The sequence below is a fragment of the Gossypium arboreum genome, chromosome 3, assembly GCF_025698485.1.
Source record: "Gossypium arboreum isolate Shixiya-1 chromosome 3, ASM2569848v2, whole genome shotgun sequence".
Taxonomy (NCBI): Eukaryota; Viridiplantae; Streptophyta; class Magnoliopsida; order Malvales; family Malvaceae; genus Gossypium; species Gossypium arboreum.
In genome coordinates this window covers 46,488,009-46,514,894 of record NC_069072.1, presented here as the reverse complement: position 1 = coordinate 46,514,894, position 26,886 = coordinate 46,488,009, and the positions used below count along the sequence as shown (strand labels likewise).

Genomic DNA, 26,886 nt, shown 5'->3' with positions numbered 1-26,886 from the left:
GCCTAAAGGTGTTAAATTGCTTTGTATCTTAAATTGGGGGTCTTTAAAGTGAAATTAGGCCATTTAAAATGTGATGGTCGGCCAAGGGAGACAAATTGGTCAAAAAAGCCAAAATTTGTGGCTTTTAGGTGACTAATTTGACTAAAAATAGAATAAAAGAAAGAAAAGAAAGATATCATCTTTTCTTCATCTTCTCTCCACCTAAAATGGCAGCAAAGAGTAGGTTTAGAAGCTAGAAACTTTCAGCAAAGAAACTCCCTTTATAGTAAGTGATTTTAATGTTTTTTCTTGAAGATTTTTATATTTTTGGAACCCCTAAAGCATGAGCTTTCATAAGAGGGGGCTATTTTGCAAAATGATTAAGAGTCTAGGGTTTTTTCATGAAAGAATATGTGTTGTTTGCTGAGTTTTTATGGAAGAAAATGAGTTTTGGTAGTGTTATAAACACTTTTTGTGAAGGAAGATTGCATGAAAACTCCTAAAAAGGGAACATTTTGCAAAGTAGTGTAATAAGTAGAGGTGTTCATGGGCCGAGCCGAGTTCAGGTCGGGCTCAACTATAAAATCATGCCCATTTATTGAGCTCGGGCCGGGCCAGGCCCAAAAAATGAGCCTAAAATTTTGCCCAAGCACCGCCTGGATAAAAATACTAAAAACCTGCTCGGCCTAAACTTCATATATTATTTTTTATATTATTTTTAAATATATATATACATCAAAAATACTAAAAACATCAAAATAAATATTTCCCAAAAAATTGAAAATAAATTTTAAAAAATATGTAGACTTAAATAACACTAAGATAAATGCAACTTAACAAGCAAATGCTTCTAAAATAGTAATAAAAATTAACAAATGCCTTTAAAATAATAAGAAAATTAACAATAAAATAAATTTTATACAATATCCAAACAATAACAACAAAATAGTAGCAACATAATAGTAAAATGGTAGCAAAGTAGAGAGAAAACAACAAGAAAATAACATTCAAAAATAAAAAAAATGCAGATTTTTTTTGTCCTTTAATGAATTCGGGCCAGGCCGAGCCTGGCCGGGCTCAGGCTAAAAATACTTTACCCAAGGCCCGGCCCATTTTTTAAACGGGCCTTATTTTTTTGTCCAAGCCCATTTTTTGGGCCTATATTTTTGCCCAAACCCTCTCACATTTTAAGGGCCTTGGTAGGTAGAGTAGCCTTACCATGCACACCTCTAATAATAACTGTAAGTGTATGAAATAGTTGATATTGTGAGTTTCTATAGTTATGAAAATGGTTCATCTAGTCTTAAAGAGTAAGTAAATTGAATAAAAATCATTTTTCGAGCCTAAGGGTAATTTGGTAATTTTGGCAAAATATAAGGGTAAAATTGTAAAAATTGCCTAAGTGTGTCAATGGACTAATTTGATTAGTACATTGTTTTAATAAGTTGAATGTGATGTTATAGATGATGAAAATCGAGATTTGGACCTAGAATGGAAAGAAATCGATTAAGGGATGATTACGTCTTTTTCACCTTTGTCGTATCGAGGTAAGTTCGTATGTAAACAATACCATGCTATACATGTATTTAAATGTTATCATTATATGAATTGTACAAATATTAAGTGTATGTGATTAATAGAAATATGATAAGACAAAGCCTTAATAGGCGATGAAAAATCCCGTTTGAACCTTAGGAATAGAATAGGATACGAGTGACATGTCACTAGGAATTATGAGTCTAGATGACTAGCTCGAGAGTGAGAATTTAAATCTCATGAGATATGAGGTAGATTTAGCTACAATTAAGGCACTTATGTGCAAAGGTTTTTTCGAGTATCCAATTAGTATTCCGAGTGTTCAACGGGTAATCCGAGGAAAGAGTTAATGATGGTCCCAATAAGGTAAGTCATTGGTGAGTATGCACTTGAGTTATGTTACAAGTTGTGCAGGTATGTACACTAAGCCTATGAGGATTCCTTGGTATGTGAATGATCTATGATGCATAAATATGTGTTTTAACCATGATGGATGAAATGATGTTGTATTAATTTTGTGAACAATGATTATGAATGAGTAACTTAGCCTTGACAGATTTGAGTTACTGCAGTAGTGTAACTTTGAAAATACACTAAAAATAGTGGAAAATGAGTTAGAAGCTGAATAAAATATGGAAATAAATCTTATTTAGTCTAGTTTCTTATAAAATAAATCGTTCAAAACAACCATTCAACTATAAAAGGGCACACAACATGGTTCACCAATTCATACTCAGTCTTCATCCAAAATGACCAAATAAATATAAACACACAAATCAAATTGCCATTTCAAGCATTATGACCTTAATCTTAACATTAAGAATGGAAAACCAATACACATAAACCATACATATTTAATTCAACCATTTCACTAAATATGCCATTTAACATAACATATATATATTGACTGTTACATCCCAATTTTGGGCCTAGTCAGAACAGTGGTTTTGGGACCACAAATTCGATGAGGAAAATTTTATTTTTATTATATTTTTATGGTCTAAAATTTCACATAATAGTTTTTGGAAAATTTCATTCGAAAATTTTGACATTTGGGCACTCAATTTAGTCAAAAGGACTAAATCGTAAAAAGTGTAAAAGTTGAGTTCTCCATGCTAGACGTGTCCAATTGTTATGAAATTTTAAATTGGAGGTCCTTATATATAAATTAGACCATTGGTTAATTTTGTGGACAAAAATGGACATGGTTAGGCATGTTTTCAACTTTTTTCATTAAGGGCATTTTTGTTATATAGTTATTAAAATGAATTAAAAACAAATTTAAAAGCCAAATTTTGTCCATTTTCAACCTCTTGGCTGAAACTTGCATGGAGAAACCATGGCTAGGGTTTTTCAACCTCCAAGCTTGATTGTAAGTCCATTTTAGCCCATTTTTAATAATTTTTACATTTTTGCAGTCCCCGCAACAAGATCTTTCAATTTCTACCATTAATTTGAGCTGGGGTTCATGTTTAAAAATTGACCCATGTGTGACATGCATGGATTTTGATGTCTAATGGTATAAAATGAGTCTTGGGTGTTAAATAAACGACTTTTACTAAGCGATTTTTGATGAAAACGTTCAAAAGGACCATTTTGTAAATTTTTGATGAAAATTTTATAGTAAGAATATATGTGAGTCTAGTTTCTGGGAAAATTATCTGTTCTCAATTAGGAGCCCTATAGCTCCAGATGTAAATAATTTAGTGACCGTGACTCAAGAAAACAACTTAACTGGACTTTGGATAAATAGATAGGAATTGAAAAATAGCATGTTAATACATTGCTTATTATTTTTCATGCGAGCTTACTAAGCGTAAAGCTTATTCCCTCATTTCCATTTCTTTTATTGTTGTTAGGTCGGCTCAGGGTTAGATATCGTCCGAGGCAACGTCACAGTACCGAGCCAATACCTTTGGAGTATTGATGCATAAGTTAGAAATATCAAGTGAGTGGCATGTATAGGGACCTGGTTTTATAACATAAGTTATTATAATTTGGCCAAATGTATTGGCCTATTGAGCTAATGATTATGACTTGTAAATCTCGCTATTCATATTATGCCTAACAATTGTGATGTGAATATGCTTGTTTACCATGCATGGTTGGTAATATGTCAAGTGTGTTGAATGCAGCATGTTTTATGACCAATCGAGGTGGTCATGACCATGAATTAAATGTGTAATATGGAAATAAAATGATAATGCCTTGAAAATGGATGTTTGATGGATAGTTTGGTAACCATGGTACAATGGTATAAAGTGAGAAATAGTAATAATGTTAAATTGAATATCGAATTGGTGTAGAATGTCTTAGTCAAGCATATTGTTTTATGCATGTAAAAAGGTGACAAAAAGGCTTGGAAAATAGCCTGTGCTGGCCACACGGGCAGAGACACGACCATGTGTCTCAGTCGTGTGGAAGACACGGCCTAGCACACGGGCGTGTGACTTGGCCGTGTGACCCTTATTTGTTTGCTCACGCCATAAGCAGAGAGTTACACGAGCTGAGGACATGGGTGTGTCCAGAGCCACACGGGTATGTGAGACCACACGGCCTACCCACATGGGCGTGTGACTCTCCAAAACATGAAAAATTTTCTAAGTGATGTAAAACTTTCGGAGGTTCTCGGTTTAGTCCCGAACCTTTTCTAAAGTATGTTTTGGACTTCGTAAACCCAAATAAGGGACTATGTACATGTGATTGAATATTTTAAAATATGAATGAAATTTTATGGCCCGATCTATGATATTGTGATGTCTCCCGATGCATATGAGAGCCATTTTGTTTAGACAAAGGTACCCTCCAACCGAGCCATATCCGACCATATTGATTGTGGTAATGAGGTATTTGAGTAAAGTACAGTCATGATGAGTTGAAACTTGGAAAGGTACGAATGAGATTCATAATATCCTGTTATGGATAAAATGTCATAGTCCTGATTGGATATTAAAATTTGATGGATTGCAATGAATTATTGAAATGAGATAAAGGATTATATGGCATAATGAGCTTACCTGTGATTGATTGATAATTCCATGATGTATGTGACTGAATTGCTCGAGTAAATGCATGAGTTTAGATAACTTATCAAAAATATTAATGGGATGAATATTCATGTATATCTGTTTGGATGATTATGATTGGCAAGCTCGTATAGCTTGAGTAAATGTGTTAAATTGCCTGGACTGATTTATATGATTGTAATGATATGTCTAAATGATGGTGTACGAGGTAAAAGTATAAATTGTGATTAACTTAAACATATTTGTTTGACCCTTGTATGATGTTGCGATAATGATGAAAGTTGTGTTGCATGTATCTGTATATGTATATGAGAGTCGAGCCAGAGGCCCTACGACCCTCCTCCCCCTTACCAAAGTGGTGTTTTATAATGGAAATTCCTGATATTTGTGTTGAATGAGTTCTCGGGTAAAAAACCAAATAGTTCAGTGATAGAACGGTTATAAGTATGATTAAAGATTGAGAATGGGTTGATAAGTACATACATGAGCTAGAAAGATATCAGATTGACCGAAAGATTGTTTAATTATCGCAACATCGCAGTTAGTGAAAAAGGTTAATTTTGGTAAAACATCTATCCTAGTTTGACGTCGAGAAATGTAGTGATTGAAATTCCCTCATAAGCTGATCTCCTCTAGTGAAAAGAATAATATGGAAATTTTGATGTAGAAAATAGTTAAAGGAATAATGTTTGAAATGCGAGATGTTTGAGTATGGTAATTATAGTGAGTAGATGTTGGCTGTCTCTTTTAAGGCACTCTATGAGTCCATTTATTTCTGGAAATTTTTTGTAGTGGTTGTATATTCTCTGATGAATTTTTGTAATATGGAAATGTTCCCTGATCTTAATGATAGACAAAGGCATTATCAGTCTGATTGGTACATAATCTACATGATCCCATTTCTTTTTGGTACTCTGTTACCTTCTGTCTGTTGGAAATTGATGAAAAAGGTGCGTATGATGCTATGGTTCAGTTTCTTCTAATAGTTGATTTGTCCGATATGTATATGAGAAGGTATATTATTCTTGTTGCATCTATCTTTGGTGGTCAGAATGATATTTTCTTCTGGATTTATTTTCTCTAAGGAACCATTGAGGTCTTTCTTATTTTCTTATTAACTTTGTTCTCGGTATTTTGATACGGTATCGTGATTGGATTTTCTGGTTTTGAATTTTTTTTTATGTTGGATATCTATATTCTGGATTTCTCCGTTATGGATTTCCTTATCCTGAATTCTTAGTCATCTTTATCTCGTAACTTGTTGAACATGGCTTATAGTTATAATATGACCTTTAGCTTGCGATATATATATATATATATCAAGTATGACTATGTTTCTGATTTGATTATGGTAATATGGTGATCTTAGTAAATGGGATTTCTCAAATTTCCGTATAAGGATTTAACATTGGCAAAGGCTTAAGTGGTAAAATTTTCGTCTCGTGAAAGTTAATAGCTTAATTCATGATTAGCAAAAGTTGGACAAATGAGAACATTGTTAACCGAAGCCTTTGCATTGGTTTAGTATGCATTGGGAAAAGACTTCTTGATTTTCAGTGATGGTTTTTGTATGATCTTTGAGAAGAACAGAATGCAGTGACAAACACTTGGGTAGAAAATCCAGAACTTATACAAAGATTTCGCAAGAAAACTTACAGGAGTAATGTATTTGCGATCGAGTTTGGAACTCGACATCGTTGATCCTTGTGTATGAATACTTGAAATGTTGAAAGGTTTAAGGATGTATATCAAGTGTCATCAAAATTATCTTCACCCATGTTGGCAACAAAATGGAAATGAGAAGAGGTTATTATGGATTTTATGTCTGATTTGTTACTGTCTCTGAAACGGAAAAATGTTATGTGACTTATTGTTAAATTTTTGACAAGATATGTAAATCATGCTGGTATGTACTAAATTTTCGCTCATCTGGTTCGAAGAATTTCGTGTCTTTATGAATGTTGGACATTTTGAGATTCTAGTCTCCACTAATCGGATTGAGATCCGGGTTTCATATCATGATTTCTTGGGAAAGCCAGAGGAGGCTTTGAAATGAAAGGTAATTGAGAATTGAATTGGAAAATAATCAGACTGTTTGAAATTATAAAGAGTATGAGGCCCAGATGAACTGGCTAGTTTCACTATTCGAATTTGAAAAAGATTCAGGTATGAATGTATATGTAACATGATGGTATGGATCGGACTTTTGAATACATGAAATTTCTGATAGAGATTAAGTTTTAGTGAAAGTGTTGTAAAACCAAAACCACTTTTCTGGTAAGATTTTCGGGGACGAAAATCCCTAAAGGGGGGAAAAATGTAACATCTCTATTTTGGGCCTAGTCAGAACAATAATTTTGGGACCACAAATCCAATGAGGAAAATTTTATTTTTATTATATTTTTATGGTCTACAATTTCACAAAATGATTTCATGAAAATTTCATTCGAAAATTTTGACGTTTGGGCACTCAATTTAGTCAAAAGGACTAAATTGTAAAAAGTGAAAAAAGTTGAGTTCTACATGCTAGAGGTATCCAATTGTTATGAAATTTTAAATTTGAGGTCCTTATATGGAAATTAGACCATTGGTTAAGTTGGTGGACAAAAATGGACATGGTTAGGCATGTTTTCAAAGTTTTTCATTAAGTGCATTTTGGTCATTTAGTTATTAAAATGAATTAAAAACAAAATTAAAAGCCAAATTTTGTCCATCTTCAACCTCTTGGCTGGAAATTTCATTGAGAAACCATGGCTAGGGTTTTTCAAGCTTCCAAGCTCGATTGTAAGTCCATTTTAGCCTATTTTTAATGATTTTTACGTTTTTGCAATCCCTATAACAAGATCTATCTATTTCTACCTTTAATTTGAGCTAGGGTTCATGTTTAAAAATTGACCCATGTGTGACATGCATGCATTTTGATGTCTAATAGTATAAAATGAGTCTTGGATGTTAAATAAACGACTTTTACTAAGCAATTTTCGATAAAAACGTCCGAAAGAACCATTTTGTAAAAGTTGTAAAAATGGTATAAAATGGTGTTTTAATGAGAATTGTAGTTTCATATAGTTATGAAAATGGTTTGGCTAGGCCTATAGAGTGATAAAATTGAATAAAAATCACTTTACGAGCCTAGGGGCAAAAGTGTAATTTTGACAAAGTTTAGGGGCAAAAATGTAATTTTTTCAAAATATGATTTTTGAGTCAATTTGAATAATGTGAGTCCTAAATAGGCTATATTTGAAATGATATATTAAGGAAATCGAGATTCAGGCTTAAATTAGGAAAATACAAAGTTGAGGACTAAATAGATAAATTTGCCATTTTCGTATTCGAGGGAAGTTCGTATGATCTAAGAAGCATGTTATTTATGTTATTATCATTATACATGAAATATATCTTGCTATGATTGTGTTAAAATTGATGTTAATAGAAGATTGATGGAGCATGACATTTTAAATGAAATGAATAAATTGTATGGAAACAAGGTGTTATGTTATTTTATTGTATGGTTTAATGTTTAATAAACATGAAAATGAGTTGGTTTGAATGTACATTACAAGGTCACCTACGCATATTAATATACTTGATTAAAAGTGAAAACCCCGATTGAATGAAAGGAATATTCGATGGATTCGTAAAAAGGAATTAATGGTAGAAAGGATCTAGCCCGGACGGGTGATCCTATAGTGATCATGCCCCCCGAAGAATATGTGTGCTGAAATGGATTTAGCCCAGATGGTAATCCGATTAGGATCTAAATTTAGCCTGGACTGGTAATTCAGATCCGAACTCATAGGAGTATATGTCATTGTAAGGGATTTAGCCTAGACTGGTAATCCCGACATTGTTCTATGAGTTTATATTACGAGGGATTTAGCCTGGACTGGTAATCCCGCTGTAAGATGCGAGATTCGTAGAAGTGCATACTTGAAATGATCAGTTGTACGATTTCACGGTACATGGGATATCCATCAAAATTTTTGAGAAAATTCAATGAGATTAATATGATAAATGAATAAAAAGGGTTTTTGCCATGACAAACTTATTTATGTTATAAGATACTATTATGACGGATATGACTGTCACATTTGGAATAGCGGTGGTGCTAAGAGATAGCACTTGTATGTACTCAAAATCCACGAACATGTGTTGGACATGGGAAGTGAAATGAACTTGTGGTATGAATGCAAATAAATGAGTGATACATATAAGAATAATTTTTATGGCAATCTTGTGATGATTATCATTTTGTTGCTCTAAAACTGTTTGGATAGCAGCAATAGTCCGACTTTGAAAATCCACCAAAAATTGTGTAAGTTGAATCAAAGGCTTAATTAAATATGAAATGAAATATTATTGAGTCTAGTTTCATATAGATGAAACAATATAAGCAAAAAAATTTAATATTATGAGATATTTGAATTCTTGTGAGATAGAGTCAGAATGAGTTCGAAATCCCCTGTTTTGACTTGGAAAAATAACTAAAAATTGTAAAAAAATAATAATGGGTTATAAATTATATTCTTAAAATCCTTAATGAGTCTATTTTCAAGGGAAATATACGGAAACATTATCTGAGTCCCGTATTATGAGATAATTAATTCATAGTAAAGAAAGGTTAGAACTATCAGATAGAAAAATAGGGGTAACTTTAAATAATAAACTATACTTATTGGCTAGACCAAAAGTTTTGAAAATTTTATGGTAAGAATATAAATGAGTCTAGTTTCTAGGAAAATTAGCAATTCTCAATTTAGAGTCCTGTATCTCCAGATATAAATAATTTAGTGACCATGATTCGAGAAAACAACTTAACTAGACTTTGAATAAATAGAGAGGAATTGAAAAATAGCATGTTAATACATTGCTTATTATTTTTCGTGCGAGCTTACTAAGCGTAAAGCTTACTCCCTCACTTCCATTTCTTTTAGTGTTGTTAGGTCAGCTCAGGGTTAGAGATCGTCAAAGGCAGCGTCACAGTACCGAGCCAATACCTTTGAAGTATTGATGCATAAGTTAGAAATAGCAAGTGAGTGGCATGTATAAGGACCTAGTTTTATAACATATGTTATTATAATTTGGCCAAATGTATTGGCCTATATTGAGCTAATGATTATGACTTGTAAATCTCGCTATTCATGTTATGCCTAACAATTGTGATGTGAATATGCTTGTTTGCCATGCATGGTTGGTAATATGTCAAGTGTGTTGAATGCATGTTTTGTGACCAATCGAGGTGGTCATGACCATGAATCAAATGTGTAATATGGAAATAAAATGATAATGCCTTGAACATGGACGTTTGATGGATAGTTTGGTAACCATGGTACAATGGTATAAAGTGAGAAATAGTAATAATGTTAAATTGAATATGGAATTGGTGTAGAATGTCTTAGTCAAGCATATTTTTTTATGCATGTAAAAGGGTAACAAAAAGGCTTGGAAAATAGCCAATGTGCTGGCCACACGGGCAGAGACACGGCCGTATATCTCAGCCGTGTGGAAGACATGGCCTAGCACAAAGGCGTGTGACTTGGCCGTGTGGCCCTTATTTGTTTGCTGACGTCATAAACAGAGAGTTACACGGGCTGAGGACACAGGCGTGTCCAGAGCCACATTGGTATGCGAGACCACACGTGTAACACCCCTTACCCGTATCCGTCGCCGGAACAGGGTACGAGGTATTAACAAATTATAGTATATACTATTAAACAAAACCCAACAAAAATATGTTGTGCAATTTGATCATTATAACATATGCCATTAACAATACAAACCAACTTCAAAGGCTTCGTACAAAATGATTAGTTTGATACTATAAGTAGTAATTTGAACCTAGACAATTATGATACGTAACAAAATAACTAAGTCTGCTATACATGCCATATTTCAAAATGTTGAGTTCAGATACCAAGAGTATTGATAGTGCGGGCGGATCTTCTACGATCTCTGACTCCTGTGCTAGCTGGATGACACTATAAGACAAATGAGAGAAAAGAAAGTAAGCTTATAGCTTAGTAAGTAAGTATATAAATAATAAATAAGAAATCTAATATGTTTATAACATAACTCAATTATATCATATTTTTAATTGTTGTTTACTCCAATTTGATCAAGCTGTCCCTCTTGCGTCATGATCACAAAATAAATCATAACTCAAGTTATGAAACTCAAAATTCAAATCTGTAAAATTTCCCTAAATCTATACTCATAAAAATTCTTACTAATTTTTTTCTAGAATTTTTGGTTCAGCCAATTAGTACAGTTTATTAGTTAAAGTTTCCCCTGTTACACAGCTCAACTGATCTGACCTCTGTTCATTACGAATTGAATTTCTCTCAATAAACAATTCAAATAACCATTAAACCTGTTTCATTTAAAACTAGACTCAATAAGGAATTTAGGAATACAAACTATATTTCTTAATTTGTTTTGTACAAATTTTAATGATTTTTCAAAATTGAAACAGGGGATTACATAGTCATCCTGAGCAAGTCTCACTCAATTGTAAATATCTCAAAATATAAAATTCCTTTGCTTGCTATGTTTCTTTTATATGAAAATAGACTCATTAAGCTTTAATTTCACATCTCATTCAACCTCTAATTAAATTCATTCTATTTTTGGTGAATTTTCAAAATCACATCACTGCTACTGTCCAAAACAGTTTTAATGCTAATTTCACTCTTTCACACATTCTTTATACTAACCTCATTTTAACTTACATATATATATACCACAAATCATTTTCACCACATTTCATACATCACAAGTGTAGGTCCATGACTACAATGTCACCACAAAACCATCCCGTTGAACAATTCGGATTAATCCTCGATACTTGATGGTTTCAGAGACACACCCCACCATCATATTTCATTTAGTTCGGCTCTCTTGTACACATGGTGAACACTTAGTACCACTCATGCGACCTAGCCGATTTGTCTCGTAGCTCTCTTGTCTACATGGTGTCCTTCACTTGGAATCACGCATGCGACCTAGCTACATTTATCTCTCACGTAGCTCTCTTGTCTACATGGGATACATCCCGTATCACAAATGTGACCTAGCTACTATATAGTATCTCGTAGCCTTCTTGTACACATGATGTGCACTCGGCACCATACATGTGACCTAGCTACGCTCCCTCTATTTTTTTTGATTTTTTTCGAATGTTCAACCGAGATCTCTCTCTCTATTACTTATTTCCATTCTTTCAATAGTCGATTTATACTTCAACATCAGCTAATATATATATAATAAGCTGAAATATAAAAATGTAATTGAAATTAATGTATTATTTACATACAAACTTACCTCGGTGCAAAATATGGGAATTTTGCAATTTAGTCCAAAACTTTCTCCTTTCCCCATTCCCTTTCTTGATCTATAACAACATATTTAGCTCATTTAACACTCAAACTATTTATTTTAATCCAAAAATCACATTATACAAAAATTACATTTTTGCCCCCTAACTTTTACAAAATTATGATTTTTCCCCAAGGCTCGGAAATTTAATTTCAGCCCTTATTCTTATGTTTATTGACCTACTGATCATTTTTCTCTTCTATGGCAACATCAAATTCTCACTCTAACACATAGTTATGAACAATATGTATTTTTATCGATTATCTGTTTTGCTCGTTTTCGTTAAAAATCGCTTAGAAAAGATCATTCCCTAACTTCAAACATTCATATTCTACCATCAAACAACAAAATACATGCCTATCATTCATGGGTAAATTTTAAACATAAACCCTAACTCGAACTAATGGTAGAAATAAGTAAACCGAAGCTACGAGGATTTCAAAATGTGAAGAACATTAAAAGCGGGCTTGAATTCACTTACTATGAAGCTTGAAAGTTGAAGAAACCCTAGCTATGGAGGAGAGCAATTTTTGGCAGCAACTAATGAAGATGATTACCAATTTTGTGTTATTTTTCCCATTTTATTTCATTTAATATACAAATGACCAAAATGCCCTTACTACTAAACTTTCAAAAAAATTCCCTCCATGTCCAACTTTTGTCCATAACTTAAGAATGGGTCAAATTGCTATTTAAGACCTCCTAGTTAATATCCCAAAGCAATTTCATACTAAAAACTTCTAAAACACGAGTTTTACAATTTATTCAATTTAGTCCCTAATCTCAACTTAAGCGCGAAATGCACAGAATTTCATCACGAAATTTTCATGAAATCATGAAATCATATCATAAACCCCAAAATAATTATAAAACGATTATTTTTATCTCGAATTTGTGGTTACGAAACCACTATTCCGATTAGGCCATAATTCGGGTTGTCATAACACGGCCTACCCACACGGGCGTGTGACTCTCCAAAACATGAAAAATTTTCTAAGTGATGTAAAACTTTTGGAGGTTCTCGGTTTAGTCCCAAACCCTTTCTAAAGTATGTTTTGGGCTTCGTAAACCCAAATAATGGATATGTGCATGTGATTGAATGTTTTAAAATATGAATGAAATTTTATGGCCCGGTTTGCATGATTGTTTGTGTTTAAGTTCGGTAATGCCTCGTACCTTGTCCCGGCATAGGACACGGGTAAGGGGTGTTACATTGACAACAAAATACCTATATACATGCCACATTCCAAATGAAATGCAAAGCTACCAAAATAGTTGGATAGCATGAGTTTTCAGTCGATCCTTTTGGTTAGTTCGCAGATTTGGTTACTACAAAAGAATCAAAAACAAAGACAGATAAGCTAATGAAGCTTAGTAAGTTCATAGTTTAAATCATCAAACTAAACTTACCTTGATTGATATTAAAATATAATGAGATAACATACAATTCCTAATAGCCAAAAACACATTCTCAGATCACATTAGTTCATGATCACAAATCAACATATAATATGATAATCCTTATCACGAATAGTTCATCAATTCAATATTCAACATGTCATCAAAATAAATGTGCTCACATATAAAAAAGTATTTCATTGAACATTTAACACTTCCAAATATCTTGAATATACATCAACACTTAAATCCATAAGTCAACCATGCATATTGTTAACATTTAGCCCTATGAACTAAGTAACTTGACTTGGATACCTGGGTAACTACACTACACCAAAGGCATCATAGATGCATAACAAAGGCATCGAAGTGCAGACAGAAGCACAAATGTGCAAGTAGAGGCACCAAACTACAAATAGTGACACGAATGTGCAATCAGAGGCATTGAAGTGCGAACAAAGGCATCGGAGTGCAAATTCCGTACAAGCGCACATACTAACCCTATTGGCATACCAATCATATCTTATGCAATTACTATGTTCAACCGAACAATATACGTAAATCCATTACTTTAATACATTTTCATCATACAGAGGCACCTCATCATTTCCATACATATACTATAAACTTAATACGTTCATATATATATATATATGCAACTCCAAACCATGCTACTATAATTTCTTTTCAATTTTATATAAATAACTAATGGAATTTCTCATACATTCAATAATTAACTAGAAACAATAATATATTCACAAGCAAATTATATTATATAATAAATCACTATGAACTTGCCTACGATTACTCCTAATTTCATAGTAGGGACTACTCTGCAATTTTTCCTTTTCCACGATTTTTGTCCTTTTGATTCAAATCTTGATCTAAAATATTAATTAAATACAATCTATTAAATTCATATACATGTCACACTCAATTTAATGCATATAGCCCTTAATTTTCATTAATTACACATTTCCCTAAACTTTTACATATTTAATCAATTTAATCCTTTACTAAAAACCTAACAAAAACCACTTTATAAAATACTCTAACAAAAACCACTTTATAAAATACTCATAATCAACAACTAATAGTTCATATCTATTATTTAACATTCAAATTAATAGGATTCATCAATGACGACATATAAAATCCTTCATAGTTTTAAAAGCGAATGTGCGGGTTAACTAAACCTAATTGCAACGATCTCAAAAATATAAAAATTATAAGAAACAAGTTTATAATGAGCTTACATGCAAGCAAAGAGCTAAAGCCGAACCTAAACCTTGAGAACAATGGTAATCTTTCCCCCAAAATTTTCAGTTGCCTATTGTGAAAGATGATGATACAAAATTTTATTTTATTTTATTTAGTTTTAGTTTTCTTTTATTACAAATTTACCCTTTACTATAACTTACAAAATTTCACAAATATGAAAAAGCATAAACATCCATCTAAATACCACATGGCTAATTACTTTATAAACCCTTAATCATTTACTACTTTAAGTTATCAAATCAATATAATTCATTTATTACTAAATTTTACAACTCTCATAATTTAATCTTTTTATTCAATTAACCAACTAAGCGATAAAATTTATTCACCCAAAATTTAATATAACCATGATTTAACTCTATAAACATTAACTAAATAATAAAACATGAACTCACTTATTGAAATTGTAGTCACGAAATCACTGTTTCCTAACCCATGGAAAAAAAGATATTACAAATATATTTTCAAAAAAGATTCTAGTTCTTGTGGAAGATCCTACAGGTGATGAGAATGAAAGAACACCACAGCAAAAAAGGTTTTTAGCGGCGTTTGAATGAAAAACGCCGCTAAAGAACGAGCATTAGCGGTGCTTTTAAAAAAATGCCGCTAAAGAACGAGCATTAGCGGCGCTTTTTAAAAAACGCCGCTATAAGTTCACCTTTAGCCACGCTTTTTAAAAAAAGGCCGCAAAACTTATGCTCAACGCTGTCGTTTTAACTGAGCTTCAGCGGCTTTAGCGGTGTTTTTTGAAAAGGACCGCTAAAGATCGAGTATTAACAGCGCCTTTTAAAAAAGCCACTAATGCTCGATCTTTAGCGGTGCTTTACAAAAATGCCGCAAAATATTTAACACAACGCCGTCGATTTGTATTAAGCCTTTAGTGGCTTTAGCGGCTCTTTTTAAAAGCGCCGCTAAAGATCAAGTATTAACGGCGTTTTTTTAAAAACGCCGCTATATGTACACCTTTAGCGATGTTTTTCAAAAAACACCGCAAAAGAATTTTGCAAAATGACGTCGTTTTGTATTGAGCTTTTTGTGGCTTTAGCAGCGCTTTTCAAAAAACGACACTAAAGATCGAGTATTAACGGCATTTTTTAAATGCTCGATCTTTAGCGACGTTTTTTGAAAACGCCGCAAAAGAATTTTGCAAAACACCATCATTTTGTATTGAGCTTTTAGTGGCTTTAGCGGCGCTTTTTGAAAAACACCTAAAAAATGAAAAAAAAATTAAAATACTATTATTTAAAATAATTTTAAAGATTTTTGGTATATGACTAATTGTTTTTTAATTTATATGTTAAATATTTTCTTATATAATTGTAAAAGAGATAGTATTAATTTTAAAATATTGAATTAATTATCATTATAGTTTAGGGTTTTTGGTATATGGTTAAGGGTTTAACATTTATGAGATACTATTTTAAGGTTTATGGATTATGGGTTTAGGGATTATGGTTTAAAGGTGGTTTAAGGGTTGGGGTTTAAGGTTTAGGTGTTACGGGTTAGGGGTTAAGGGTTAGGTGTTCATGGTTCAGGGGTTATATTTTAGGATTTATGATTTAAGGTTTAGGGATTAAGAGTTTAAGGTTTAGATTAATTAGTGTTTTTTAATTTTATGATAAATATGTTCTTATATAATTATAAAAGAGATAGTATTAATTTTAAAATATTAAATTAATTATCATTATAGTTTAGGGTTTAAGGTTTAGGGTTTAAGCTTTAAGAGTTACTATTTTAAGGTTTATGGATTATGGGTTTAGGGATTATGGTTTTATGGTTTATGGTTTAAAGGTTGGGGGTCAATGGTCAGGGGTTTAGGGTTTATTGTTTATGTTTTATGATTTAGAGTTTTGGAGATACAAGTTAGGGGTTAGGGGATATGAGTTTAGGGTTTATATTAATTAGTGTTTTTTAATTTATATATTAAATAATTTCTTATATAATTATAAAGAGATAATTTTAATTTTAATATATTAAAATTATGATTATAGTTTAAATTATTTAAGAGATAATAGATAAACTTTATATATATTAAATGGTTTAAGATTTAAGGTTTACTTGAGATTTGTTAAATGATAAAATTTTATACAATCAATTAATGCTTTTATATTTAAAAATATTTAATCTAAACCATTTCATATATATTTAAATATTAGATTAAGAAAAAACATTGATAAATAAATAAAAAATGTAACTGATTGATATGGATAGGTAACTATATATAGTTAGGGTTTAGGGTTTAGGTTTATTGTCTACGATTTAGGGTTTATGATCTAGGATTTGGGGTTTGGAGTTTGGGGATCAAGGTTTAATTTTTAGTGTTTAGGGATAAATATGGGGATCGGGGTGCAATTATATATATGAACTTTAATTTGATCTAGTTCTTGTAAATTATTAACACAATTATTGATATAACATCATTTTATATTTATATATTGCATACATAAATATTTATATTTATTCAATATAAAATATATTGATGTATTTATTTTAAAATGTCTATGATTAAATCAAAATAAAAACTTAAAATTTAATATTTAAAATTTAAAATTTTAGTCCATATTTCAGTTAAAAAATCAATATTCAAAATTTAAAAAAATTCCAAAAAATGGTAATCACAACACAAAAATTGTGAAAGAAAAAAAATGTTAAAAATGAAAAGAAAATTAAAATTGAGCAATAGTGGCGTTTTTGGGTAAAACGCTGCAAAAATTTGAGCTATAGTGGCGTTTTTGGTAAAAACGCCATAAAAAGTTGAGCTATAGTGGCGTTTTTGGTGGAAACGCCACAACAAATTCGAGAATTACTGGCGTTTTTTTAAAAATCGCCGCAAAAGGCCATTATTTTTTTATAAAAAAAAGGTAAAATCCCGCTCACTCCCAAAAATTATTTTTTGGTTACCCACTCATTAACCAAATCTCCCAAATAAAAGTTTGTACTTATTTCTTTTTCCCTTTTACTCTCAAAATTTGCCCCCAAATTCTTTTTCCTTCTCTTTCCACTGCACTAAATTCACCCACCATAGCTACTTATTTTCTTTCGATTTGTTAGGGTTTTGGAGAAACAAATGGAAGTTGAAGAGAAGGAGAATGAGGAAGAAGAAGAAGAAGAAGAAGAAGAAGAAGAAGAAGAAGAAGAAGAAGAAGAAGAAGAAGAAGAAGAGAGTGAAGATGAAGGGACTAAAAAGGTCAAAGGTAGTAGTAGAAAGGGGAGTTCTAGGAAATCTGGTCGAGATTCGGCTGAGAAGAAAGAGCCAGTGACGCCTAGTAGTGATAGGCCTACAAGGGAAAGGAAAGTCGTAGAAAGGTATTCAGCTCCTTCTGTTGCAAGGTCTTCCTCGTTTAAAACTGTCAATTGAAAAGGTATGCTTTCTTTTCTAGGGTTAAGGCATGGGTTCATCGCCTGCACCACTTCCGTCTAACGATGGTACTGCCATTGATCAAGGAATTGCTTACATTCTCCTTTTACTTGCTCTAGCGATTACCTATCTCATCCATTGATGATCTTTTTTTATATTTTATTTTTATTGGTATATGAGCTATAAATGATTTTTTATGTATTTTCTCCATATATCTAGTGAGAGAAATTGGAGCAATTTTTTATTTTTCTTCTCTCCTATCTCTGTGTTGTAAATCTATGCAGCAAATAAATCCAGTTGAGAATTTGAGATCACATAATCGTTTTACTATATATTTTTTTGCTCCTTGTGGAATTTGGAATATATTTAGATTCATATGACCAAATCGATAAATCAAAACGTTTTTAGTTTTCTTTTTTCAGGGGCTTGGACGAAGATTAGTATTGCTTCAATTTTTTCCCTAATGCCAAAAATAAGTCTTTTTTTTTAAATTATTGGGTTGACTTTCAATTGTATGATATTTGACTCTCAAGATTCTCTTGGATAATAGACAGATTCATGTGATACTTTTTCTTTGAAATAGTATTGTTCATGGTCATTGAACTTTGTTGTTACTGCATGGCCTGCACTATTTATTTTCGATCTCAGTAACTTCGTTTGATGGCTTTCAAGTTGTCAATGAAAGCAAAGGTGATTGAGGGTTATATTTTCTTCTTGTTCCATGATGTGTTTTTTATGTACTTAATGTATTACAGGAAAAATGGTGCATAACGCAGGATAAGTGGATTAATAGTGCAAATGGTGAAGCTCGAGTGCACAGTGCAGGTAAAAAACCATTGCTTCTGAAATTGAGGTTATGGAAAGAAACTAAACTTGTAATAAATAACATAAAAATTGGATAATTTTTCTATTTGATCTTCTTTATTAAAGTGTTATTTCCTTCATTGAACTCAATCATAAATTCATGATCTAGGCTCAACAGCTAGAACTTGAGGCCATCAGCAGAGTTCAGTTCAAATACAACTTCTCTGCTTGGGATCGGCACACAATACAATTTTCTGTCAATGCTTGGGTATACTACCCCCCACCATCCCATTTCTTTCTCCCACATGAACATATTTGTATATTAGTAGATGATTCTTGCCGTCTTATCCCTCTTTTTTGTTTTTAAATGAGTAAAGAGTGCATTTTATTTCCCTCTTTATTCTTGCATCTACCATAGAAAGACCGCCTTATCGAGGAGTTGATTGGCTGTTAATGTATAATTAAATTTATAAGATGTAATATTTAGCCAGTTGCTAGTCTTGTAACTTGGGCCATTTTTTACTTCATGCACATATTTTTGTTAGATTCTTTTTTCCTTACTTTTGTTTTTTATCTTGCAGGTTTTTATTGTGGTTGTGCTTGCCATCTTTCCACTTGTCCCTAAAAGTCTTTCAAATAGGGCTTATCAGCTTTCATTTCTATATACTCTTTGTATGCACTATATGGGGTATTTCTATTGACTTGTCATACATTTGGTAAATATATGATAGTTTTATGGATAAGGAAAGTGCCTGTTTGGGTGGCTGGGTTACATTGTTTCTTTACCTTCTTTTTTTTTGGGGGGGGGATTGTCTGTTTTAGTTTCTTTTGTTTTGAGAGAGTCCGGGCCTTATTTTAATTTTAATAATAATCCAGCCATTCTTTTTTTTCAAATATATATATATATATATATGATATTTTTTTCTATTGAATCTATTCTATATGTTATGAAGAGGCCAAGATCATGGACTTTACAAGTTGTTCAAGTGTATTTTCAATCAGTAATTGCAACCAAAGATTTTGTCTACTTTATCTACTGCCTTACATTTGTCACTTCACATCTTTGCCCTAAATGTAAGCATTCTTCTGCTCCTGAATTCTCTTTATTATTATGTAGTATGATGAATTGATATGGACCTTCACTATTGTTGCTTTGATTCCCATTTTATGCCGATCACTCTAACTCATTGCAAAGTTCTTAAGGCATAATTTTAGTCGTTCTACCTTGTACAGGTAGACCTTTATTCAGATAAACTATCTTCTGTATTACAGTGTTCTGGATTAGTTTTTTTTTTAATTAATCTTGTGATCAGACTATTAATGTTCACTACAAGAAATTTAATTAAATTTGTTGGGTGATATTTCCTTATATGAAATGGCATAAAGTTCAGATGGATGGAAATTGTGTTATTATCTGAAAAGGCACAGTAAGGAGGATTATACACTCAACTTTTGCTAAAAGGGTTGGTGCTAATAAACAAAAAAACGTAATTCGTGAATGTTAATACTACTTATCCTTTTTTTCATTTTAACCAATTCCTTAGATGTATTCTCTCAAAAAAAAAAATCCCCAGATATATATTACTTCAATTTCTTTTATGACATTCATTTTGATGTCACCTCAAACTTGGATGAAATGAAATGCTTGCGTCATCCATGTGCATGTGTAACCCCGAGGGTTTATTGAACAGGAAGTATTTGGAAGATCCTTGTGTGTGGGTAGAATCAAACACCACCACCCTGAGCATTCTATCATCACATGCTGAGATTGGATTTGGCTGGCTTCTACTTGTTTCCTTGTTCTCGTCAGTTGCTGATATCTTTTGTCTCTTTTTGGTTCATAGTTCCCTCTAAGCTTATACATTCCATGACCTCTAGCTTTTCTAATTTGCTGAAATTTTCTATTAAATTTTGTAGGTGGCAACGCAACATTGTACAAACTTTTATGTACTAGCAGGTCTATAACACTACTTTTTACTTTTCATGTATTTACCTTTTTGTTTATTAGTGATTCTTTGGATGGCAATGGCATGATAGGTGGGTTCAGTACCTAGTTTGGTTATTACCAAAAAACTAGTATTGGAGCACATGACTTATCAGTTAGATACTTATTGATCCTTTGGTCTTTGTTTATATATTAATGAATGTGTTCTGCTTGTGTTGTATGACTTTTATGCATCTTATTATTCAGGAATTAATTTTTTTGCCCTGTAAAAAGAAAAAGAGTTGAAATACTAGTTATTAGTTCTCTCTTTTTCCATTTTTAGTTTTAAATGATTTTGAATATAAAGTTTCTTGAACTTGTTTATATAATTTTCTTTGCATATAAAGATTGGTATTTGATGTTTCTTCTTGGATTGATCTTCAGATATGTCCGTTCCCTTCCTAGTGCTTCTGTCCCCATTTTTCTCTCTTGCATTGTTCCTATCAATGATATGTTTAACTTCATATAGATCATGGAGCTATTACTTCATTGATGCAAACAATGCTTTTAGTAATTTTATGGGGAAAAATATTAAATACGAAATAGTTTTGTATAGAAAAATCTTTCTCAACATCGAATGCATTTCAAACTGTCTAAACCCTTTATGCTTTGCTTTTATCCATTGTCTGACAGCTGTTGAAGCTTATGTACCATGCTCTTGTTAGCACTGGTTACCACCAAAGTGTGTGGGCAAAGATCGGGAGGACTATTAATCCACTTATCCTGTGTTATGCACCATTTTTGATAATCTCGTAATCTCGTAATCTCGTAATCTTCTTCTACACATTTTGGTAATTCCATGTTCCATTTGAGTTATTGATTACAATTGTGATTGTTTGCTGCAGGGTTTTGGTTTTGATTTTAAACCTTATGTCCACCCAATCTATTGACTAACCAAGATCAAGATCAAGTAAGGAGAGTTTAATTAGTTTTCCCCCTCCTATCATATTTCTTCTGAGATGAATTTAATGTTTTTTATGTATGGGATATGTTTAGGTCAATTTCCAAAGGTAAAGTCATTGATTATATACATAAATTCTGATTACATTATTAATTACATGATCAATGACTTTTGCCGAAACAAATTCTGATTCTTGCTTTATGGTGGCATTATTAAAAATTTATCTTTCCATATCATAATTCAAAGAGATCAGATAGTGTGCTTTGACATATGTGGCTTTGAGGGTCGTATAAATTTCCCCACTGGCCTGATTTTGGCTTACAGGTGCATACTTTGGCTTTCGGCTCTGGCGTTTTGGATTCTTTGGTGGTTGAATTGAAAGCATCAAAGGACTTTTCTAAGTTATATGCAGGCAGTGCAATACTTTGGCTTCATCTAAGCTTGAACCAGCCCTCTATTGCATATTGTTTCTTCTTCTTTTCAGATCTTTTTCCTTTGATTAATGAGAGGTGATGATGATTTGGCATTCTTTTCTTACTAGGATGAATTTTGTTTTAGAAATTGTAATACTTTGTAAGTGTGTTTGTGTTTTTTTTTTATGTATTAAATTACATTTTGAATCAATGTTTATGTATTAAATTTAAATTCATTAATTTTTATATTTAGTTTTGAAGTTTAAATTTTAATAGAAAATTTAATTTAATTAATATTTTTATTTATCCTTAAAAGTATATAGTTTAAAGTTCAAATTTAAAAATTAAACATAATATAATATTTATCATAGAAATAAATATTATTTAATTAAAATAAAATATTTTTTTAAAGGTCATGTTCTCTAGCGGCGTTTGTGAGAAAAGCGCCGCTAAAAGTCATGGTATTTAGCATCGTTTTTTAGAAAAGCGCTGCTAAAAGTCATAGTCTTTAGCGGCATTTGCAAAAAAGCGCCGCTAAAAGTCATGGTCTTTAGCAGCGTTTTTTTAAATAAAAGCCGCGAAATTTTGCAGCGTTTACTATAGCGGCGTTTTTTGTGGCACTTGTGAAAACGCCGCTAAAGGCACAAAAAAACGCCTCCTGTAATGGAAGGATATTCAACTGTTACCTACATGAATGCAATGGAGAAATTCTGTTTGCGTAATTTGTGCCTGAATTTTTGCAGTTGCATGAGAAGAAAAAGGATGTTTTTATTTTCATTCAGTTTCATGCTTTGTCTCACTTTGCCTCGTCATTATCATACGTTTTATCTCGAGTACTATATCATATATATTCATGGATCATGCCCCTTGTATGATTCTTTATTTAACAAAAAATATATATATATGTTTCTTATATTTTTCATGATTCTATCCTCAAACAACCTTATCCAACAACTATACAATCTTTGTAAATGGAAACATCAATTTATATTTGGATGCTTTCCATTCAGTTGTCTTTTTAAGTTCTGTTAATATAGATATTCACCGGTGGCTCATCTGGTTCTATAACCATTGGAAATATTAGTCTTCATAAAGAGAATAAATAAAAGGAAAATAATAGAAAAGGCGGCATGCTTATTTGAGACATTAACTACAATATATGTTTTTTAAAACTTTGTTTTCTAAATTTTTGGAAAAGGTCTCAGGATCCAGGAGATGAGAAGGGAGGACCTAACAACGGAAAAAAATGGTTGGGGGGGAGGGGGATATGACACTGTTACAGAGATTATATCCACTGTCACCCATCTGAAGAAAACAGATCTTCTCTCTTTACCTCGTTGTCCTTTATCTTTGGAGCTCTTCCACATTAAGGTGGAAAACCTGTCTATTGGTGACTTCATGTGGCTCCTACTCCAAGAAAGTCAATGAATGGCGGTAGAATAGTCTCATAGTGGCTGTAGTTACTGCTTCCTGCCACGGATGATGAAGGTTCAATGGCTGAAACTTGAGGTGTTATTGATGCTGTGGAATCTGTGTTACTTTGGGAGCTGAGGAACTCTGACTGTTGCATTGTCATCATGTGTGAAGGGTGCAGCTGCTGATGTTGACGCTGGGGATAGTAGCCACGGACTTGGGTTTCATCGATGGGCCTATCCCAAAATCTGGTCTGGCTGAACATGCCCATCATGTCATTGCTAAGATCTACAGATGTTGAGAAACCAGCATATTAACAAAGACCAAACGTAATGAATAGATTGTATTGGATTTAAAGCAGCAAAAAGGTAGATGAAAACAGTTACATCAGTCAATGTCTATAAAGCAAAAGAACAAATGAACACAAAAATCATGACACATTTGGTTCAGCTGTTGAAAGAAAAGTGAATCACAGAAGAATTGTGGTAAGAAATTCGAGGTAGGTTTCCAAAAATGAAAACAATGACAAACAGCACAGAAACCAAAACACACCAAAACGTATCATAAAAGAAGCTTAAGAGGAGAATCACACACCAGGGAAGAAATCAAAAGGTGGCGGTTGTGCTTGTGCACAAAACCCATTACGATAAGGGGCCTCGCTGCTTAGGATTGCTTCTCTCTCACTGGTCATGTGGGATGAAACATTTGACCCGCCATTAACCCCACCTGCATCACCACCGTTGAAGATCCCAAACTGATAGTGGGAGATAATGCCTAGTCGTCTATCCGAAATATTGAGACAGTAGGGGGCTGGTTCTGCCTTTTTTCCTGCATCTCTGCAGACAATGCTCGGAGTTTCTTCCATCTTTCTATAAACAGATTGACTCAGCTTCCGCCTCCTGTAGGCACTCGATTGTTCTCTATACTTCCTAGCCATGATCACATGCCAATGGTTCTTCACTGCATTATCAGTTCTTCCAGGGAACAGCCTCGCTATCATTGCCCACTTGTTACCGTAAAGTCTATGAGCTTGCATTAGTCTCTCTTCTTCTTCTTCGGTAAAAGCTCTTCTATTGATCCTAGGGTCCAACTGATTAAACCATCTCAGCCTGCAGCTCTTACCTTCAAACCCGAGAGACAAGAATCAGAACAAATGAGCCTTGGCTTATAAGCACATTGATTCTAACACTAAGAATATGTCACTAAAAGAGAGAATGTTTTAATGAAACAAAGATAGATAACACACTTTTTCTTTTTCCACTGTTTTTGGCCACTATTTTACCTGATCTTCCTTCCAACTTCTCTGCAATAAGGTTCCAGTTCTGAGGGCCGTAAAGAGCAACAAGTTCCTTCAGCTTAGTATCTTCTGCAGGCCTCCAGTGGCCTCTGGCACAAAGCTTTGACTGTCCACTGTCTGTTTCCTTGCCACTTACCGCATTCTCATTGGGGTTCTCTTCATTTAAGTTGGGATTGAGATTAATTGGCATATTATTATCTCCAAACCCATCACTGTAATCAGAGCCCTTACCCTCCACAGCATCAGAGCAGTGGTTTTCCTCAAAGCTCCTTGTTTTGCTGTTTTCCATGAAACGAAAACCCGAAGAAGCTCTTTCATTTTCCCGTGAGGAAGAAACAACAATACCATAGTTTGGTGCAAGAGAAAGACAACCCATGTCTGGATACACCATCCCCATGGATGAAGAAGAGGAAGGAGTAGCTGAAGAGTGACAGCTGAGCCTATTCATGTTGTCTGGTGCATATAAAACACACTCTTGTTACCCATGCCTTCATTTTCCTCATCTGACAAATGCTGTTATACAACTGTTACAAAGTCATCTTCATGCGCACATAAATATTAAACAAAAGGGAATACTAAAAAGGGGAAGGGATGGCTTGCATTGCATAGACTGAAAACGAGAAGCAAGTTTGACAAATAGTGAGAGAACTGGGAAAAGTGAAGTCAAGCCAAAAAGATTAAAACATGGAAACAGGAAAAAACAGCAATTAAGGCATGTGTGTAAGGGAAACCTACACGGCTGGGGTTAAGAAAGGGACTAAAAAAAGGAGTGCTTGAAGTAGTTAACCACCCTGACTGACCCCTCCCCCCCTAGTTTAACTAGTTTTGGTGCCGTGGTGCGAATCCATGCTCTCATCTTAAAAGTAAACATGAAGCATTCATTTTTTAACTTGATACAATTATAGGTTAAATAGTTTTGGGTAAGGGATCATTTTTTTTCTCTTATTTGAAAATTAAATAAAAATTTAAAGTTGTATATAAATATTGTTTTTATTTTAAAACCTTTTAACATTTGAAATTATTTTTGAAAATCTATAAGCCTTTGCCCCATGTTAGTAGTTTTCTAAGGGGCTGAATTTTTTGACAGCCAACAAAGTTAGTCTTTTTAAGTTTGTATTTTATTATAACATACTTAAATTATATAATTTTCACATCATAAACTAAAAAAAAAAGTGAAAAGGAAAAATAAATTATTGGATAATTTAGATCCTAACTTGATTCAAGTTCCTATCATAGTTACACTTAATAGATATAAGGTCAAAAACTCATTTTTTAATGTAAAAATTAATGAATTACTGATTGAGTGAATAACAAGTATTGAATTAACATATTTAATAATTTAAATTTATTTTCATTTGTTTAATGATTCGCACCATTAAAATTTGCACTCTATTTGTGACTTCTTTTTTTCATAAATCCAACATCACTCACACGTGTGTTGAGTAAAGTTTTTTATTTTCTTTTTTTCTTTTAATCTCTTTCACTGTCTTGTAGGCATTAGGATGCTTAGTCTGTCCCTCTCTTTATCAACAAGATAGACCTGATAATGTGATGTGTGTGTAAGTAAGGTGTAGACACCCTTTCTTTGAGAGAGCGTGAGACAAAGCGGCCCCTGCCAAAGTTAAAGCTACAAAAAAACCTACCCCTATCAAACATCAATGAATACAAGAAGAAGGAAAGAAAGTAAATTTAACTTGAGGAATGGGTTAAATCTGGGTTTCAGTTAACCACCTGAAGTTGACCCAACAACCATAACCCCCAACCAAGAATTTTTTACCAGATACATGTCTCTTCCTTTCCCAACTAATTATAACAGTACAAACAAAGCATTGCCCATCTTAATGACTTATTAATCTCCAACTCCCCCACCTGTTATTCTTCTTCTTCTTCTTCTCCCTTTCATCTACCCTTCTTTATTAGGAACAAACACTTAACACTTGTTTATGCATATCATAATATCAAGATTCATGGCCGTCAGTCTTTTTATTACCCAAAAATATACATGCTCCGTCAACTAGTTATGGCTGAAAAGGTTTTGCATATATACATGATGTTGAGTAAATTTATTTGTCCATGTAATATTATGGAACCTGTATCTAGAAAAACAAATTTCCCTATTCTT

At 32.7% G+C, this 26,886-nt stretch overlaps 1 protein-coding gene and 1 pseudogene across 1 annotated transcript; one reads left to right on the top strand and one right to left on the bottom strand.

The window, feature by feature from the left end:
- LOC108459028 (uncharacterized) overlaps positions 1 to 21,496 on the top strand; it is a 76,461-nt pseudogene extending 54,965 nt beyond the window's left edge.
- Positions 21,497 to 23,188: 1,692 nt separating this feature from the next.
- Positions 23,189 to 25,638, bottom strand: LOC108465195 (transcription factor MYB105-like). The gene is made up of 3 exons (XM_017765515.2): positions 24,750 to 25,638; positions 24,062 to 24,589; positions 23,189 to 23,755 (listed from the first exon to the last, which is right to left on the bottom strand). The coding sequence occupies exons 1-3, from the start codon at positions 25,210 to 25,212 to the stop codon at positions 23,451 to 23,453; spliced, it is 1,296 nt and encodes a 431-aa protein (XP_017621004.1). The 5' UTR covers positions 25,213 to 25,638; the 3' UTR covers positions 23,189 to 23,450.
- Between the last annotated feature and the right edge of the window lie 1,248 nt (positions 25,639 to 26,886).

Excerpts from the sequence above, each read along its gene's own strand:
- LOC108465195 (XM_017765515.2), bottom strand. The coding sequence starts at position 25,212 with ATGAATAGGCTCAGCTGTCACTCTTCAGCTACTCCTTCCTCTTCTTCA. Across the intron at positions 24,590-24,749 it reads GAAGTTGGAAGGAAGATCAG|GTAAGAGCTGCAGGCTGAGA; the intron begins GTAAAATAGTGG and ends TCGGGTTTGAAG. Across the intron at positions 23,756-24,061 it reads ACCTTTTGATTTCTTCCCTG|ATCTTAGCAATGACATGATG; the intron begins GTGTGTGATTCT and ends CAACATCTGTAG.